A 17,793-nucleotide genomic window follows, 5' to 3' on the forward strand; every position below is an offset into this window, starting at 1 on the left:
ACCCTTCACTAACTACACTTCCAAGGATTCTTTGAGAGAAGCCATGATTGGCTTTGAGCCATGGCTTTGAGAGAAGCCATAATAAATAGTTTTAAATTGTTTTTAAAAGATGTGTTTTTAAATTTGTATATTTGTTTTTAATGTTTTTAGTTATTGTAAACCACCCAGAGAGCTCGGCTATGGGGCGGTATATAAACACACTAGATAAATAGATAAATAAATAATGATTGTCCAAAATGTAATAGAGGCCTGGTGTGGATGTGGCCAGGGACAGCTTTGTTTTAAATTTGGGTGGGAGGTAGGGTTGCCAGGTTCAGGGCCTGAGGCTGATCCTGTATCTTTAGAAGAGAAAATCAGCCAAGTGCAGATGTTCTTGCAACAATGTAATGGGAAAAACCACAAGGCAGAATTCTCCTTTCCCACTGCCCAACTTTGAAAGATACAGAAGATGTCTTGGTTGCCAGGCCCAGCCTGGTCAGTTTTATCTATCCTAATCATGATTCCGTAGGAGTAAATCCAATTCAACTCAATAATCATACAAATGATCAGACCTGCCTTTTCCCTCCTTCCCCTCTCCTCTCCCTGCCTCCTCCCCTCCCCTCTTCCTTCTTCCGCCTCCCCTGCCCACTCCAGCCCTCCGTCCCTCCCCCGGTCAGTTTTACCTATCCTAAGCATGATTGCACGGGAGTAAATCCCACTGAACTCAATAAACGTGCAAATGACTGCATCTGTCCTTCTCCCCTCCTCCTCCTGCCTGCTCCCATCACAGTCCTCTCCTCTGCCTTTCCACCCCTCCCTCCTCCCCCTTCTCCCTTCCCCATCCCCTGTGGTCAGTTTCACCTATCCTAAGCATGATTGCCATGTGTGTGTGTGTAAATCCTACTTAACTCAGTAAGCATGCAAATGATCAATCCATTCTCAGCAAACTTGCACAGGATCCCATTTCTTACCTCCCGGATTAAAAAGCAGGGAAATTCACTAATAGGCAAAAAACCTTGAGGTTTAAGAATGTAACTATAGCCCACAGATATTTCTACCAAACTTTAAAAAGCAGGGAAATTGGGCAGCTATAGTGAATGTACCAGGGGAGCAGGAGACCTGACCTCCTCTCTGAGATATTGTACTGTGCTACAAAGTTGTCAAAATGCAAGCACAATTTGGGTTGGTCTTTCACAGTCCAATCCACTTGCTTGTGTAGCTTGGAAGAATTTGGTAACATGTGCCTCTGAGCATATGGTGAGTGGTGGCAACACCTGTAATCAGCCCAAATAATAGAAAGAAGATATGTCCTGTGCTGATCTCATTTTAGCCGGGAAGAAGCAACATTATTAAGACAGTTGATATAGATCAGATGGTCACTTTAAATATGTCTGATTTACTTTGCAATTTTAGTGAAGTTTCCTATAGGAAATCATTTTCTTTTGCATTTGTTTCTATGAATATGTGAAGTACAGCAACACTTTGCAAAATTTATACTAAAAAAACTCCAAACATAATTGTGGAATAACGGCACTGACTTTTGCAAAATAGTCTCCAGTGGACCTCAGAAGTATCTCAATTTGCACAAGATAAAACAGTGGGAGGTGAAATATATTCTAGCCAAATGCTAGGTGTGCTCTATGTTTTTAATTGATTGTGAACACCTTGCCTTAAATAAAGTGGTTTAAACATAGCAGGCTGAAAACATGCATGCTCATTTTTCCAACAGCTAGAGTCATAGCTGAAGTAGCAACATATTCTAATCAGTCTGATTTTACATCAAACTGCAGTTTCAGATTCAACTGTTAATGCACCCAAAATAGAAATAGAACATAACCTCCAATATAAAACACAAAAGGCTGTCTTCACCATCACAAGACAATGACCAATAAAAAGGCTTTGAAATTAATAAAAATACATTTGACACAGATTTCTAGGATGAATAAGGAGGGGGGAAATTTCTGGTTCAGATTCCCTGAAGGAACATTCGTAACACAGGAAAGAAGCAAAGTAAGAACACCAACAAACATACAAAAATATAATTCTCCATCTTTGGAGATGACAGGTGTTGAGGCTATTTTAGCACCCCCTAAGGCAGCGTGATGCTCACCTCAATACCCGGGTGTAAGTGCGGGCGGAGGAGAGCCAAATGGGCTCCTGTGCTTTCGGCCAAGTATCAAGTAAAGACACACACAGCTCTTGATCAAAAGCGACCTCAGTCTTGCACAGGCATGTCAGCCAGGCAAGAGTGAAGGCCCCTCTTTATTGTAAGCAGAATCAATATATAGGTTTCAGGAGTAAAAGAGCAATAAACAAAATGTAACATAACATTGTTGACAACGTCAGAGACAAGTAGCAGATCCTTGCTACAATTCAAAAGCCAGGACGTTCCTCCCTTGAATCCTTGTAGCCCTTGAGTAATACATTGTGAGATAAGAGTAGGGATGAGGAGAGTAACTGACACTTCTGGTGGTCATAAACATGGGAACATATAAACAAGAAAACACATATGGCTCTGAGGAGGCCTCATATCAATGAAACTACGAAGTTCTCTTACTAAACCTCCGAAGGAGTACCCAAAAGGAATTTATAGAGAAATACTAAACCTCAATTACAAAAGAAGATACATGGGCGTAAGTACACATCGAGTGCCGCGAGAATAAAATACTCAAGGACAGCTTCAGTTTATTATCTTCTGAAAACATTGTTGCCGACTTGCAGGCACCTCCGAGGTCAAATTCCCATGAACAGAAACGAGACTTAGAGTGTTTGCGTTCCCCCTCCCGTCTGTGTTCCAACATGCTTTGCAACTTTGGTTCAGTATTTACGGAGTTATTTAGGCTCGTTGTTTTCTACCTAACACAGGTGTTGCCACCACTCACCATATGCTCAGAGGCACGTTACCAAATTCTTCTAAGCTACATAGCAAGTGGATTGGACTGTGAAAGACTAACCCAAATTGTGCTTGCATTTTGACAACTTTGTAGCGCAGTACAATATCTCAGAGAGGAGGTCAGGTCTCCTGCTCCCCTGGTGCATTCACTATAGCTGCCCAATTTCCCTACTTTTTAAAGTTTGATAGAAATATCTGTGGGCTATAGGTACATTCTTAAACCGCAAGGTTTTTTTGCCTATTAGTGAATTCCCACTAAATCGGTGTAAGATTGGTCTGCACAGCACACTGATCAGTGTGGGACCGGCTTCCAAGTAAACGTGCATGGATCATGCTCTCTGCCTGCAGTCCCTGGAAATCTTACTTTTGAGTAAGCAGAGCAGTGGGTTTTGCGACCATGAAGAGAAATGATGTAATTGGCGCTAAGGGGGTTAATGAAGAGTTATACGAGGCATAAGCAGCCAGCCGCTTCAAAATGAAACACGCGCCTGATCAGATTGAAGTATTTGCAATCGCGTTGGCGCCCCTTTTCTTCAAGCACCCCTCTGCCTGCTCCATACAGTTCCAAATCAGCCTCCCTGGGATCTACAGTTCCACCCGCCATCCCCTCCGTTCCCAGAAAACCTGGATTGAGGTTGCCCCCTGGTGCCCTGTGATAGAATATATTGTGCGGGAAGCGGCAAGAGCGCTTGAGGAAGTTTTTTCATCAGCAGCCAGAAACGAAATGATGAACAGGACAGTGCAAGGGGGCGGGGTAGGGGAGGATAAAAAAAAAGTGAAGAGAAACGATTACACGCACTGAAGTGGATGCGGTTTTTCAAGGTAAATCCCATTTTTAATCGCATCGATTAAATCCGGTGTTAAAAGCAAAAGCAGCACAATGCACGTGCTTTTGTTAAAACGTCAAGTAAATGGTCCAAATTTTAAGGATCTCCATTTTGGACCAGATGCAGATTTTCTTTCCATGTAAACAAGGTTTCTTTCCGTGTAAACAAGATTTAGAATCAAGGTGGAAGCTAGGGAACATGTGTTACTCTACCCTTTTCTGTCTCTACAGTGGCATCCTCGTTTCGCCGGAGCAGCCGCAGTTAAGTCACGCGACCCGACGGAGAGAAAGCAGCTGACTCCTGCGAAAGAGGCCGTCACCGGCGCAGTGGGGGGGTTCCTGGTGCGGCTCCGTGTTATCGCGTTGCGGTGGCGGTGGTTACGACGACAGGCCCTGAACGACCTCTTTGATTCCAGCTTAGCCCCCCCGTCCCCCCAATGTCTTCTGCCGCTTCGTCGTCGTCGTCGTCGTCAGCGCCGGCTCAGTCCACCGCTGAGGAGACGGCAGCGCTGCTCTGGGAGCGAGCCTGGTCGCTGGAGGAGGTTCGCGCCGGAAGCCAGTGCTGGTCCTTGGCCGCCGATGCAGGGGTGAGACTGCGAGGGAGAGGCGTTAGGTGTTTTGGCTGCTTCTGGGGTCTGTCTGAACTGCCAGTATTGCTGCTGGTAACGCTTAGGGATGATTCGACTTTGCGGCATTTTATAAGGGGAGGGGGAGACTTTTCCCCCCTCAGTATGCGGAGAGAGTAACCTATTGCCCGTGAGCGTGCGAAGGGTGTTTTTAGATTTAAACCACTCGGGTCCCTCAGTCTTGAGTATGAGGGGGCACGACACACATGCGCATGTGCCAGGAGGACTTTTCTGTCAAAAATTGTGGCTTACATTTTCCTGAAAGAAATAAACCACATCCTGCTGGTGGGGCTGCAAAAGTGATGCAAGTTGAGAACATAAATCTCGTTGATCATGGATCTCTTACTTTAGTGTGGAGTCTAAATGTACCCTATGCAAAATTTAATATGTGCATATCGCTGGTGTACTCCGTATGAATGTGAAAGTTAGCAGATCACCCAGGACATTGTCACAAAACCCCATTGCTTTGTGTGTCATAGAGGGTAGTTCAGATGAACCCTTCCACCCATGGAAAGAATGTGTGAGGAGGTGTGTGTTGCAGGTTAAGCCACACCGACCCTGGTGCCCTCAGAAGCCATGCCCCTTACAGTTGTCTGCATGTCTGAATGGGCTCTGTGAATGTATTGCTCCTCCCTGCAGGAGACTGTAGTCTGATTTGTATACTCCCTTGCATAGGTATGTTCTATTAGCATCCATTGGTATGTATATAGAGTCCCTGCCAGTGCACTCTAAACATGAAAATGATAGCTGCTAGGTGCATTGGTGGGAGAGGTGGGGCTACTCAGCATAGTCTTGTAATCCCTACTTGTTTTTAAAATGTGTATGGGGGTAATCTGAACCAGGGCTATGGAGTCGGTATGTCATACCTTCGACTCCAACTCCCCTATTTTTCTACTGTTCGACTCAGACTCCCCTATTTTTCTACTCTCCGACTCCTACTCCTTCATAAATGGCAAATGTATATTAAAAATATTAATTTTATTTTGAAGTCGGAGTCAGTACATTTCTACCAACTCGACTCCACCCAAAATTGCTTCCGACTCCACAACTCTGACTCCGACTCCACAGCCCTGATCTGAACCCCTAATACCAGAGATTTGCGGGGTTGTTAGGATATCCAGGGTCTTCTCAATATACATGCCCTGTTTGTGAAATTCCTTACTTAGTAAGGAAGTCTGTCTAGCCAGTCAATTACTGATTCTTACAAGATTAATTAAAATCTCCTTATTCAGAAAGCATTTGGCTTGATGGGAGGCACTTGTTATTGGCTTTATGTAGCTTGCTTTATCATCAAATACTATTTTATTGTGATTTTTATTGTATTTTTCAGCCTGAGCTGCTATTAGGACTAGTAAAACAGTAGGTCAGGGACATCATTCTTTTTGGACCAGTGGGCACATTTTGAATTTTGAGAAAGTGCTGTGGGTTCTAGTCACAAAATGACTGCTATGGAGGGCATGGCATAACCAAAAATTAGAGCGAGTACTACCCTGGACAATCTCATGCTTGTTGTGAGGTTACATGTACACATACAATAATCCTGTTGTTGGCTAATAACAACAGGGAGCATCCCCCAGTACATGGAAAAATATAGACCATACCACACTCGCTGCACACATACAGACACACACATCTCTCTCTCTTTCAAACACACACATACACTTCACATATATGCAGCGACACATATCTCCCCCCCCCACCTAAGTGCATATCTTTCAATTACACACACAGAGCATACTTGAGCACCTCCCCCCATCCCTATCTCCATCCCTATCCCCATCCTCACCCTCACCCCTACTCAGAAAAGCCTCTTCAGGGAGAAATAAGTGCCTGCCATTTAAAAAAAAAGCCAATTTTTTTTTTAAAAAAATCCTCCAAAATACACAAGGGCTACCAACATGGCACCTGCATATGCTGAGGTGGCAATCCCTGTACTATATAAACTATAAGATTGAAAAATAGAGATAAAGAAGAGACTGTTTGGGATACACCCCCATACTGCAGACTATCTTAAGGAATGCATTATAACAGAACTGTTTGTTACTTTCTGGCTGAGATCTGATAGCTTTTATTCTGGAATTGGAGGAAAGAGAGCAGCTTCCATTAGCATTGCATCATGGGAAGGAAGGGTACTGGTCTTAGGGCTAGCAGTCAATTGATTGCATATTATTGTCTAAATCACTAATAGGAAAAAACCTTGCGGTTTAAGAACATATCTGTAGCCCACAGATATTTCTATCAAACTTTAAAAAGCAGGGAAATTGGGCAGCTATAGTGAGTGCACCAGGGGAGCAGGAGACCTGACCTCCTCTCTGAGATATTGGACTGCCCTACAAATATGTCAAAATGCAAACACAATTTGGGTTGGTCTTTCACAGTCCAATCCACTTCCTGTGTGTGGTGGAAGAATTATATTTTTGTATGTTTGGTGGTGTTCTTCTTACTTTGCTTCTTTCCTGTGTTACTAATGTTTCTTCAGGGAATCTAAACTAGAAAATTTTATTTCCCTCACTATTCATCCTAGGCATTTGTTAAGATAGGTAAAACTGACCATGGGGAGGAGGAAAGGGAGTGGAGGAGGGGATTGGAAGGGGATGGGGAGGGAGGGGCAAAGGAAGGGGGAGGGAGGGGCAAAGGAAGGGGGAGGGAAGGGGCAAGAGGGAGGGAAGGGGCAACAGGGAGGGAAGGGGCAAGAGGGAGGGAAGGGGCAAGAGGGATAGAATAGGAGGGAGGAGAAGGGAGGGCGGGTTTGGTCATTTGCATGCTTTTTATTTATTTATTTGTTTGTTTGTTTCATTTATAAACCGCCCATAGCTATTCAGCTCTCTGGGCGGTGCACAAAGGTTAAAATACAGTATTACAATAACATCAACAACAGAAGAACACAATCAACAGAATGCAACAATATAAACAAGAGTTAAATAACATTAAAATTAAGATTAGAATTAGAATGAGAATTAGAATGAGAATGCCTGGGAGTATAACCAGGTCTTAACCTGGCGCCTAAAAGAAAGTATAGTAGGCGCCAGGCGTATCTCTTCAGGTAGGCTATTCCACAATTCGGGGGCCACAACAGAAAAGGCCCTAGATCTAGTAGCAATCCTCCGGGCTTCTTGATGAGTTGGCACCCGGAGGAGTTCAGAGGGATTTATTTCTGTGCAATCGTGTTTCAAAATGGAAATGGACTGCCTTCAAGTCGACCATACTTATGGCAGCCCTTTGAATAGTGTTTTCATGGTAAATGGTATTCAGAGGTGGTTTTACCATTGCCTTCCTCTGAGGCTGAGAGGCAGTGACTGGCCCAAGGTCACCCAGTGAGCTTCATAGCTGTGTGGGGATTCGACGAACCCTGGTCTCTCAGGTTGTAGTCCAACACTGACCTGGGGGAGGGGCAGGGAGGGGAGGGGAGGGGAGGAGATTGGGTGGGTGGGCGGGCACTGGGCAGAAGGGAAGCCCCTTTCCTTTCCAAAAGGAAAACATTGTGAACAGTATCATTGCTTTTCAGGGTTTCCCTCACCTTTTTATTCTACAGCAGGCACATGTAGCCTCCCATCCAAATTTAAACCAAAGCTGTCCCTGGCCACATCTACACCAGGGCTTTATTTCACTTTGGACAGTCATGGCTTCTCTCAAAGAATCCTGGGAAGTGTAGTTAGTGAAGGGCGCTGAGAGTTGCTGGGAGACGCCCTGTTTCCCTCACAGACCTTCAATCAAAGTGGCTGACTGTTAAACCAGTCTGGCCCCTGGAGCTCTCTCAGTGGAACAGAAGTTTACTGTCAGCACCCTTCACAAACTACACTTCCCAGGATTCTCTGAGGGAAGCCATGACTGTCTCATGTAAAATCAAAGTCTGGTGTGGGTGTGCCCCCCTGATTAGAAAAGCGAAGCAGCTGTGAGTCTGGCTTTTAGAACTCTGACAGTTGGTTCTTACTGAGCATGCCAGCCAGAATTTCTTTAATTAAATAAAAATCAGCCAGGCATTTTTTCAACTTCTAACTGCAGAAGATGAAGGTCAGAGTATGGGGCAAGGTTAGTAATAGGATTACAGGTACTCTGTGAACATGGCTGATTTTTAATGAATTTCAACAGATTATGAGAACTCTGACAGAAAAAAGTCCAAAAAGGGCTCTGGGGTTTGTTTCTTTCTTTTTAGACTTTGAACTCTCTATTCTTTCTCACTGTTTTGTGTATCACCATGAAAATTGAGAGGGTTGTTAAGCAAGCATTTCCGAGTTCAGGAGTATAAGTTTTGTTTTGAAATGAGCTTATGGGAAGCATCAGAATGGCATGGGGGGTATTTTCAATTTAACATTGTGGAATGTGAAAAATCCATGCTGGCTATAGTATACAGCCACTCTTGTGGCTGTATAATATTCCAAGATTGCCACAGTGTAGATAGCAAATTACATTTTTATTTCAGTTGTGGGCAAGGGCATGAGTGAGGGCAGCTTGCTCTTAGTCCTACTGCAGTTGGGGCAAAATAAGCAGCATAGCAAAACTTCTCTCACTGATTAACTGCTGGGATCTCTAAACAGGAACACAACCAATCATCAGAGGCAAAGGCCACTGCCTAGTGCAGTGCCAGACTAGAGGAACCAACTTTCAATTTCTCACTCAGACATGAAGCACATTATCTGTTATTAGGTTAGTCGCACATGGGCTAAACACATGCCAACATGGACCAACTTAGCTCACAGGGTTATTGAGAAGATGAAATGGTGGGATGTTATGTATACAGCACTGAGGTATGTGTAGTGAAAGCGGGGAGCCTTCCCCGTCTGCTCTCACTGTCCCAGGAGTCAATCCCCAGCCTTGGGCAATTGATCCCAGCAAATCCTGTTTTGACAAGGTTGTGCACACTCACACCAACCCTGCAAGGTAGTAACTGCCACCACCCTTCTAGCTGGTTAGCCACTCTGGGGCAAAGGGAACCTCAGAGCACAGTTAAACACCAGAGCTTCTCAGAACAAGAGCCTTTATACGCTCCTTGCCCCTTCCGAAGCCTCAGGCAAAACGTTACTTGTTACATGGTAGTTGTAGTCGAATGGCAAGGACTGAATTTAGGAACTGACCCCCCTCTGAAGTGAACACACGTTGGTTAAAGTAAATTAAACTTTATTAAAAAAGAATAAGAAAAGCATAAAAGTATTACAGATAAAAAAGAGGTGCACAAAATAAGATTTAGCATCAAATTGAATCCTGTTACCATACGCCCAAACAAGTAAGGTTTGGTAAGAAATACACGTAAGATAGTTTTTGGCACAAATCAAAATAACAAAGCTTTCTTGCCTAAGCTATACTTACAGACCATAGGATCTATAGATGAATAGCCTTCTCCCCTCAGGGAATTGCGAGTCAGGATGGAAATGGAGCCACAACAGAACATCACCTAAGAGACAAGGTGGTGCTCCCGAAGTGGGACACTAAAACCCAAAGTTCTGAGCTCCTTCTTATGGAAGAAATCTTCCACCCAGCTGGAGACAATTAACCAATTAAGATTTTATCCAAAGGATGAAAAAACTATGTTCCCACAACACCAGGCGCCTCCTCTTGGTTTCCCAAGGCAGTTCCTTGAATTTTATGGCCTTGACGGAACCAGGCCCCTTCTACTGATAACAAGTTGTGAAGCTAGCTTGTAATCTCATACAGCTGGGGTTGTAAATTGCCAAGTCACAGCGATGAGGCAAAACTAAACCTTTAACTGCCTGCTGGCAAGTTACAGAAAAAGATGTCAAGGGGAAAAATCCCCACAAGGCTTTGGTGTACAGCCATTTTAAATGCAGGCCAGGGCAAGGCTGGCAAGCTGGCACGACAGTATGTATATGTATGTGTGTGAGAAGGGGGGAGAGGTGCCTTCCCCCTAGCTAGGCTGTCTTCCCTCTTTCCACGGTGGGACTGAAAAAAGACAGAAGAGAGACAAATTCAGACTGCTTCAAGCCCTGTCCTAAAAAATGTTATGTAGGGGTGCAGGGGTGGGGAACCTTTTTGGCCTGACAGGTCAGATCTTTATTTCCCCCAGCTCTGTTGGCTAACTGACAGGTGGGGTGAATCACCCACCTGTGAATTATTTGACATCATAATGACATCAGGTGATTGACAGGTGGATAGTCCTACCTACCTGCCAAAGGTGACTCATAGGGGTGGGCAGGGTTGATAAAAATCAATGCTTTTTTTAAAATTGGATTTTAAAATTTTCTTAGGATTGTTATATATTATAGACTTATAACTGATTTGATCTTTGACAAATGGGAAGTCAATATTTTACTCTTTATTTTTTATTTTTGTTTTTTTTTTTCTTTTTTTTTTTTGTTTAACTATTTTTGATTTTGTTTTTTGTCTTTGAATGTTTTATGATTTTGTCTTGTATGTTTTATGAAAATCTGAATAAAAATTATTCAAATAAAAAAAAAAAGGGAACTAATAGGGATAATAGAACAATGGCTACTGAAATTACTGAACCTAACAGATTCTGATGTGATGGATTAATTGAAATGTTTATTTTGACTATGGTTATGACAATAAGATTATCATAATTAGTAATGAGATGGATTAATCGATATGCTTATCTGGAAAAAAAAATTGATAGATATATTTCTTAAAGAATTGAAACCTCTCTTTGACTTTTTGTGGAAAGAATAAAGTAATGTTTATGAGATTTGATGATTAAGTAAGATAACTACTGGAGGAAAGTGATTTTATAATATGACTTAAGAGACAGGATTGTTATATATTATAGACTTATAACTGATTTGATCTTTGACAAATGGGAAGTCAATATTTTACTCTTTATTTTTTATTTTTGTTTTTTTTTTTCTTTTTTTTTTTTGTTTAACTATTTTTGATTTTGTTTTTTGTCTTTGAATGTTTTATGATTTTGTCTTGTATGTTTTATGAAAATCTGAATAAAAATTATTCAAATAAAAAATTGGATTTTAAAATTTTCTTAAAACAATTAGCAAAAAAGAGCCTAGGTCAAAGATATCATCATGAATACTAATTATACAAGTAATTATATTCTATGAATACATTAACAGCAGTTTATGAAGATGGGAGATAACCTGATCAGTCCAATTCTGCAGATGATGTACATGAACAGCAGGCTCTCTCCAAGTGCAAAGTTAGAGAAGGCTAATGAATAGAGAATTTGGGGAGATGGAGTAGATCTGAACAAGGAGGAGACCACTGAAGTGGTAATCCAGCTCTTAACAGCAGTAGCCTCTTCTGCAGGTGTAGAGAGATTTTTTTTCTTCCTTTGAACTAATTCATTCTAAATTGAGAAATAAATAGGGAACTGAAAAAGCAGGAAAGCTTGCATTTCTTTTCCAGACAATGAACAAGGAAGACAAAGGTGAAGAAGAAGAAGACTGAGTTAACTGTACCACCCAATATTTTAGGTTTTTCATGTTGACTTGGTTGAAATTGCCTAAATTTTACTTTTTAAAGAACTTTACATTTATCTAAAAACTGAAATAGTTAACCATTCAAAAATCCATGTGCACGTTTTGTTAATGTTGTTTGTTGAAGAAGAAAGCTAACCAGAAGAATAAACAATCTTATTAGTATAATTTAAAAGCCTCTTTGGTGGTGGCGATTATGATACATCATAACAAAAATATCATGATTGATTGAACAGTTGGAACTGATTCATCTCCTGAATAACTTCACAAGTTCATTCTGCTTTAGGACTAAAATGACTAAATTAACATCCCATTTTTGATGAAAATTAATCTGAAAAAAATTCAGAATAATTGCTTAACGTGTACCTACTGATGAAACCTACATCTCTGAATATGTGCTAAGGTTATGTTAAACAATAATGTACTTCTGCTTAAAAAATGGTTAAATAGAATCTTCCTCAGTAGTGATTTAAACTGTGATTTAAATCATTAAAATTGAATCCTTCAGAGAAGCGATTTAAATCATGATTTAACTCAAATCAGCCTTCGGCGGTGGGGAGGGATATTGCCCATCAGCTGATGTACAAGCAGTTCAATCCTGGTTTCTGCAGCCGTGTCTGCCTTCTACACATCTTATATCACATATGATTTGAGATTTGGGGCAGGTTGATGTGGCTTGGGGAAAATGGTCTCAGGCCAAATGGGGAGGCCTGGTGGGCCAGATTTGACCAATGAGCTAACTCACCCCTGCTGTAGTATGTAGAGCCCCAGTAATGGTAAATGAAAATGAACAAATAAATCTGATAGTGCTTAGATGTCAGGTTGCTCTGGACTGTTCATAATCCTCCATGACTGCTCTCTTTGTTTATTGCAGTGGCAGGATCTAATCTCATATGTGATTTTCTAAGAATGCAGTTGTTTTTATAAGTTGCCTGTGTTGTGCTTTTAGTTGTTGGATTGCAAGCTTAATTATAAAATAATTATAAAATGATAATGTCCTTTTCTCAGTACCTTCAATTATTATTTCAGTTTGTAAGCTATGACTTAAAGTTCTGAGCAGGTATATGTTCTTTTTTGTAGCTTTTGCATTTTCTACAAGACTTTTCCCAGCAAACAATCTCCAGGACACATGAAATCAAGAAGCAAATGGACAGGCTGATCCATGAAACAAAAAGTACAGATTGCCGCCTGCACAATGTCTTCAATGGTTTCCTCATGCTTTCGAATACACAGTTCATTGAAAATGTGAGTGAGCAGTAATTGAATGCTATGCTATGAACTGACATACATTGATGCCAGCTCTCTGGTGTTGTGCGAGAAGCCAATATGGAAGAAAGTGCACTTAATGAACACAATGGTTCTAATAACACTAATTTGTGTGCCTACATGTTGCGTGTCTGACTATAATATCATGTAGGTATGTTATTGATTTCTAGGAGTTTTTAAATTCTGTAACGTAGAAATTCCCATACTGGTCCACAAGCTTCATTCAGGTAGTCTGTGTCATGTGTATAAAAATACAATTAAAAAATCAGCCACATCTAGCATAGAGCATTTCAGTTGCTACAACAGGTAGAAAAATCATTACGTGGTCTGCGAAGACCCATAGCAAATTTTCAGGTGGTCAGTAGGGGGGGAAAAGTTGGGGATCCACTTCTATAATGTAAGAGTAGATTCTTGGTCTCTAAGATATGTAAGAAATTGGATGCAAATATGAAAAATAGAATGACTGACTTGCTGGACAATATTTCTCAGAGTTCACTATAGCATAACTAGCGTTGAATGACTGGAACTTTATTGTTTAAAGCCATAGGCTTTAAACAGCTGTTTGGACATAAACGACAGACAGACACACACACAAAAGAAAAGTAATATTCCCTCCCTGTATTTAAATCACACATTACCCCTCTATAATAAATTATAAAGGTGTTAAAAATACAATACAGTAGGGCCCCGCTTATACAGCGGATTAGGGACCAGGCCCCCGCCGTAAACCGGAAATCGCCGTAAACCGGAACCCATTGACTATAATGGGCCGCGTCACGCGAAAATGACCCCAAAATGTCGCAAAATGCCGTAAAATCACAAAATCAGATTTAAAACGGGGAATTTCTCTGAATTGAAAGCCGCCACAAAACGGAACGCCGGTAAGCGGAGCCCTACTGTAAACCAGAAGCACATTCCACCACTTCACAAGCTTTTTAGAACCTTGCTTGATTTTCTTGGCTTCTAGAACAAATTTTGCTACTTGGATGGTAATGAATATGTCTTTGCCTGCAAGCAGAGTACCTATGTTGTCAAAGATGGGTCTGTTTGACTGAGACTGGAGGATACAAACCAGTAGTGGTGACTGTTGGCACCTGGACCTGATAGGCCACCTGCGTGGAGCCTAGGAGGTCACTCCTTGTGAGGTCCCCACCCTCTTCCCTTGCAAATAAACAGTGGACACTTAAACAGTACAGTTGTACAAATGCTTAGCACCTAAAAGTGTCTTTTCTTGGTTCAGAAGGGGTCCCTGTTATCACACTTCTCTGGAATCACAGTTGGAGGGAAAGCATTTGAAGAAATCTAAGCACCACGTTTCCTGTAACTGCTTTCCCCTTGAAAATCGTCTCTCCTTCTGTATCTTTGCCACTACATGTCAGAGACCCCAAAGTCTACCATATGTGTAGTTCCAGACACAAATCTTCAATCTTACACCACTTTGCAACCTAAATCTGCTACAGAGTCTATATATTGAATAAATAGTAACCAAACTGCTTACATTGACCACTATTGCCCATGGTTCTGCAAAAATCAGGTACTAGTCCAAGAAGCAAGTGTTAGATTACATGATTAAGGAAAGACAACCAACCAACATATCACCATCATGGCATTTTGTAGTTGGAATGCAGTTTAGCAGTCTAGTTCTCTTATCTATCGGCCCCAAAGGTTAGGATTTCCAGTCAATAGAGAAATGGTTATTTGGCATTCAGTAGACTGAGTTGTGTGCACCATCATTTTATGCAGCTTTTAACCTAAGCACTCTGATGGCTTTGTAGTTAAAAATTAAGCAAAAAATTTGGTAATTTTAAATTAGTGTATGGGTAGCAATTCAGCCCCCATGCACACATTGCCCTGTCCCCCAACATGGTTTCAGGTTATTTTTCTGCAAACTGGGTTATATTTAAGTGTGCAGGTGGTTTCAAGCCTGTTTTGTAATTCTTGCATGACCATGAAACAGAATTCAAGGCTAGTTTATGCAGATATGAGGAAGGTTGGGATGACTTGGGGTAGGCAACAGGTGTACTCTCCCCGTTCATTCTGTGCACAGCAGTGGAAGGGGGAACAGTATCTTGCCTTTTTCACAGGGTTTGAGCCTATTTGGAAAACTAGGAGCAGGAGCAGTGTCAGAAAACTGGCCTATACCCATTACTTGCCTCACCTGTGGCAGTGGCTTCAATGGCAGCCAGATGGACAGGGTCAAAGAACTTTGTATCCTTTACTCTCATGCGATCTGAGCCAACTCCATGCTCCAAAGAACTTGCAGTGTAAGTTTACTTTGGGGGGGGGGTGGCATAACAAAGGGGAAGAGGGAAACAGAGATTATGAGATATGGCTGCAAGCAAATGCAAGTATGTGTACTTAGGCTTTATTTTAGTTGAGGATGAGACTTAAGAAGCATTTTAGAGAGCAGGAGACTTTCAAGCAGGCCAGGAAAATAGTGTTAGAGGAATGAGGGTTGTAGGGCAGGGGTATGTTGAAATAGGAAGTGTGGAAAGATGAGGGGTATTTTTGCATGATAATAATAGGTAATAGGCTGGAAGTTGACATGATAAAATTGCAGTGAAATACCAACATTATTACAGCGACATCCCAAAACACTGCATGTGTGTGAGATGGTAGGTATATGTTGCTGGTTCAATGGCATTGTTCCCAAATGACAGTAATATTTTTGGATATCGCTCAGCTTTGTGGTTGCTTAGACCTTCGCAAGTGGAAAGGGGAATACTTGTGTTGATGTTGTGGTAAGTTGGTGGCTAACATTTAAACTCGCTTGAAGCATTTTTGTCTCGCTCTTTAGCTAACAAAGGCTCCCAGAGCAGTTTACAAATGTCAATGATGACCTCAACCTTACAATTTAAAAGACATAACACAAAAATATTTGGGAGGAAGAGGAAAAAGCAAGCTCAGGCACTAGTTTAGAGGTGGGGAATCCATGGCCGTCTAGATGTTGCTTGGCTCTAACTCTTGTCATTCTTGACCATTAGCGATGCTGGCTGAGGTTGCCTGTCGACATGAAAAAGTCTTCAAGAGATTCTTAAAAGTCAAATGCCTATCAAATCATAGAATAGTAGAGTTGGAAGGGGCCTACAAGGCCATCGAGCCCAACCCCCTGCTCAATGCAGGAATCCAAATCAAAGCATTCCCAACAGTTGGCTGTCCAGCTGCCTCTTGAATGCCTCCAGTGTCGGAGAGCCCACTATCTCTCTAGGTAATTGGTTCCATTGTCATATGGCTCTAACAGTTAGGATGTTTTTCCTGATGTCCAGTCGAAATCTGACTTCCTGCAACTTGAGCCCATTATTCTGTGTCCTGCACTCTGGGATGATCGAGAAGAGATCCGGCCCTCCTCTATGTGACAACCTTTCATGTACTTGAAGAGTGCTGTCATATCTCCCCTCAGTCTTCTCTTCTCCAGGCTAAACATGCCCAGTTATTTCAGTCTCTCCTCATAGTGCTTGCTTTCCAGTCCCCTGATCATCTTTGTTGCCCTCCTCTGAACCTGTTCCAGTTTGTTCGCATCCTTCTTGAAGTGCAGAGACCAGAACTGGATGCAGTATTCATGATGAGGCCTAACCAGTGCTGAATAGAGGGGAACTAGTACTTCATGCGATTTGGAAACTATACTTCTGTTAATGCAGCCTAATATCTCTGCTGGAAGAATATTCCACACCATGGGAATCGTGACGCTAAATGCCCGACTTCTTATTGAGGCCAGATGGACCTCTGTAACATAGGGGACAACTAACAATACTCCTCTGGGTGATCTCTGTGGTAGAGCTGTGATACAAGAGCTCAGGTGGTTCTTAAGGTATCCGGGACCCTAGTTCAGGGTTTTGTATATCAAGAACCTTGAATATGTACCGCCAGCATATGGGTAGACAGTGTAGATGTTTTAGCAGAGGCTTTGCATAGTGTCGTCCATCTGTCCCTATCAGCAGTCTGGCCGCTGCATTCTGCACTAACTAGAGCTTCTGGACCAGATCCAAGGGCCCCACTTAGAGTGCATTGCAGTAATCTAGTCCTGAAGTTACCAATGCATGGCCTGTAGTGGCCATGTTATCTTAATCCAGATATGACTGTAGCTGGTATACCAGATGAAACTTGTAAAATATATTCCTAGCCACAGAGGTCACTTGGTGTGTGCCTTGACATTGATTAGGTTAAGGGCTGTGAAGTTGACATCATTATGTGAAACAACCAACCAAATCTATAGCTATAGACCAGTTGTCAAAACCTTTGGACTTCAAGATTTTGTTGAACTACAACTCCTATTTTTGTTGTTGTTATGTGCCTTCAAGTCGATTATGACTTATGGCGACCTTATGAATCAGCGACCTCCAATAGCATGAACCTCATGAACCACCCTGTTCAGATCTTGTAAGTTCAGGTCTGTGGCTTCCTTTATGGAATCAATCCATTTCTTGTTTGGCCTTCCTCTTTTTCTACTCCCTTCTGTTTTTCCCAGCATTATTATCTTTTCTAGTGAATCATGGCTTCTCATTATGTGTCCCAAGTATGATAACCTCAGTTTCATCATTGTAGCTTCTAGTGATAGTTTGGTTTAATTTGTTCTAACACCCAATTATTTGTCTTTTGGCTGTCCATGGTATGCACAAAGCTCTCCTCCAACACCACATTTCAAAGGAGTTGATTTTTCTCTTATCCCCTTTTTTCATTGTCCAACTTTCACATCCATACATAGAGATCAGGAATAACATGGTCTGAATGATCCTGACTTTAGTGTTGAGTGATACATGTTTGCATTTGAGGACCTTTTCTAGGTCCCTCATAGCTGCCCTCCCCAAT

General features: G+C 41.9%; 1 protein-coding gene across 4 annotated transcripts in view; it reads left to right on the forward strand.

Moving 5' to 3' along the window:
* Nucleotides 1-3,614: 3,614 nt before the first annotated feature.
* LOC133388690 (WASH complex subunit 2A-like) overlaps nt 3,615-17,793 on the forward strand; it is a 258,757-nt gene continuing 244,578 nt past the window's right edge. For 2 of the 4 annotated variants that reach the window (XM_061634771.1, XM_061634773.1), the window contains exons 1-3: nt 3,616-3,694; nt 3,930-4,285; nt 12,802-12,966. In XM_061634771.1, coding sequence (XP_061490755.1) covers nt 4,136-4,285; nt 12,802-12,966 — 315 coding nt within the window. In that variant the 5' untranslated portion in view covers nt 3,616-3,694; nt 3,930-4,135. Of the gene's footprint in view, nt 3,695-3,929; nt 4,286-10,047; nt 10,139-12,801; nt 12,967-17,793 lie in introns of those variants that run through there. The other 2 variants (XM_061634772.1, XM_061634774.1) reach the window with 2 other exon arrangements.

The sequence above is a fragment of the Rhineura floridana genome, chromosome 7 (genome assembly GCF_030035675.1).
Source record: "Rhineura floridana isolate rRhiFlo1 chromosome 7, rRhiFlo1.hap2, whole genome shotgun sequence".
In the NCBI taxonomy this organism is placed as follows: Eukaryota; Metazoa; Chordata; class Lepidosauria; order Squamata; family Rhineuridae; genus Rhineura; species Rhineura floridana.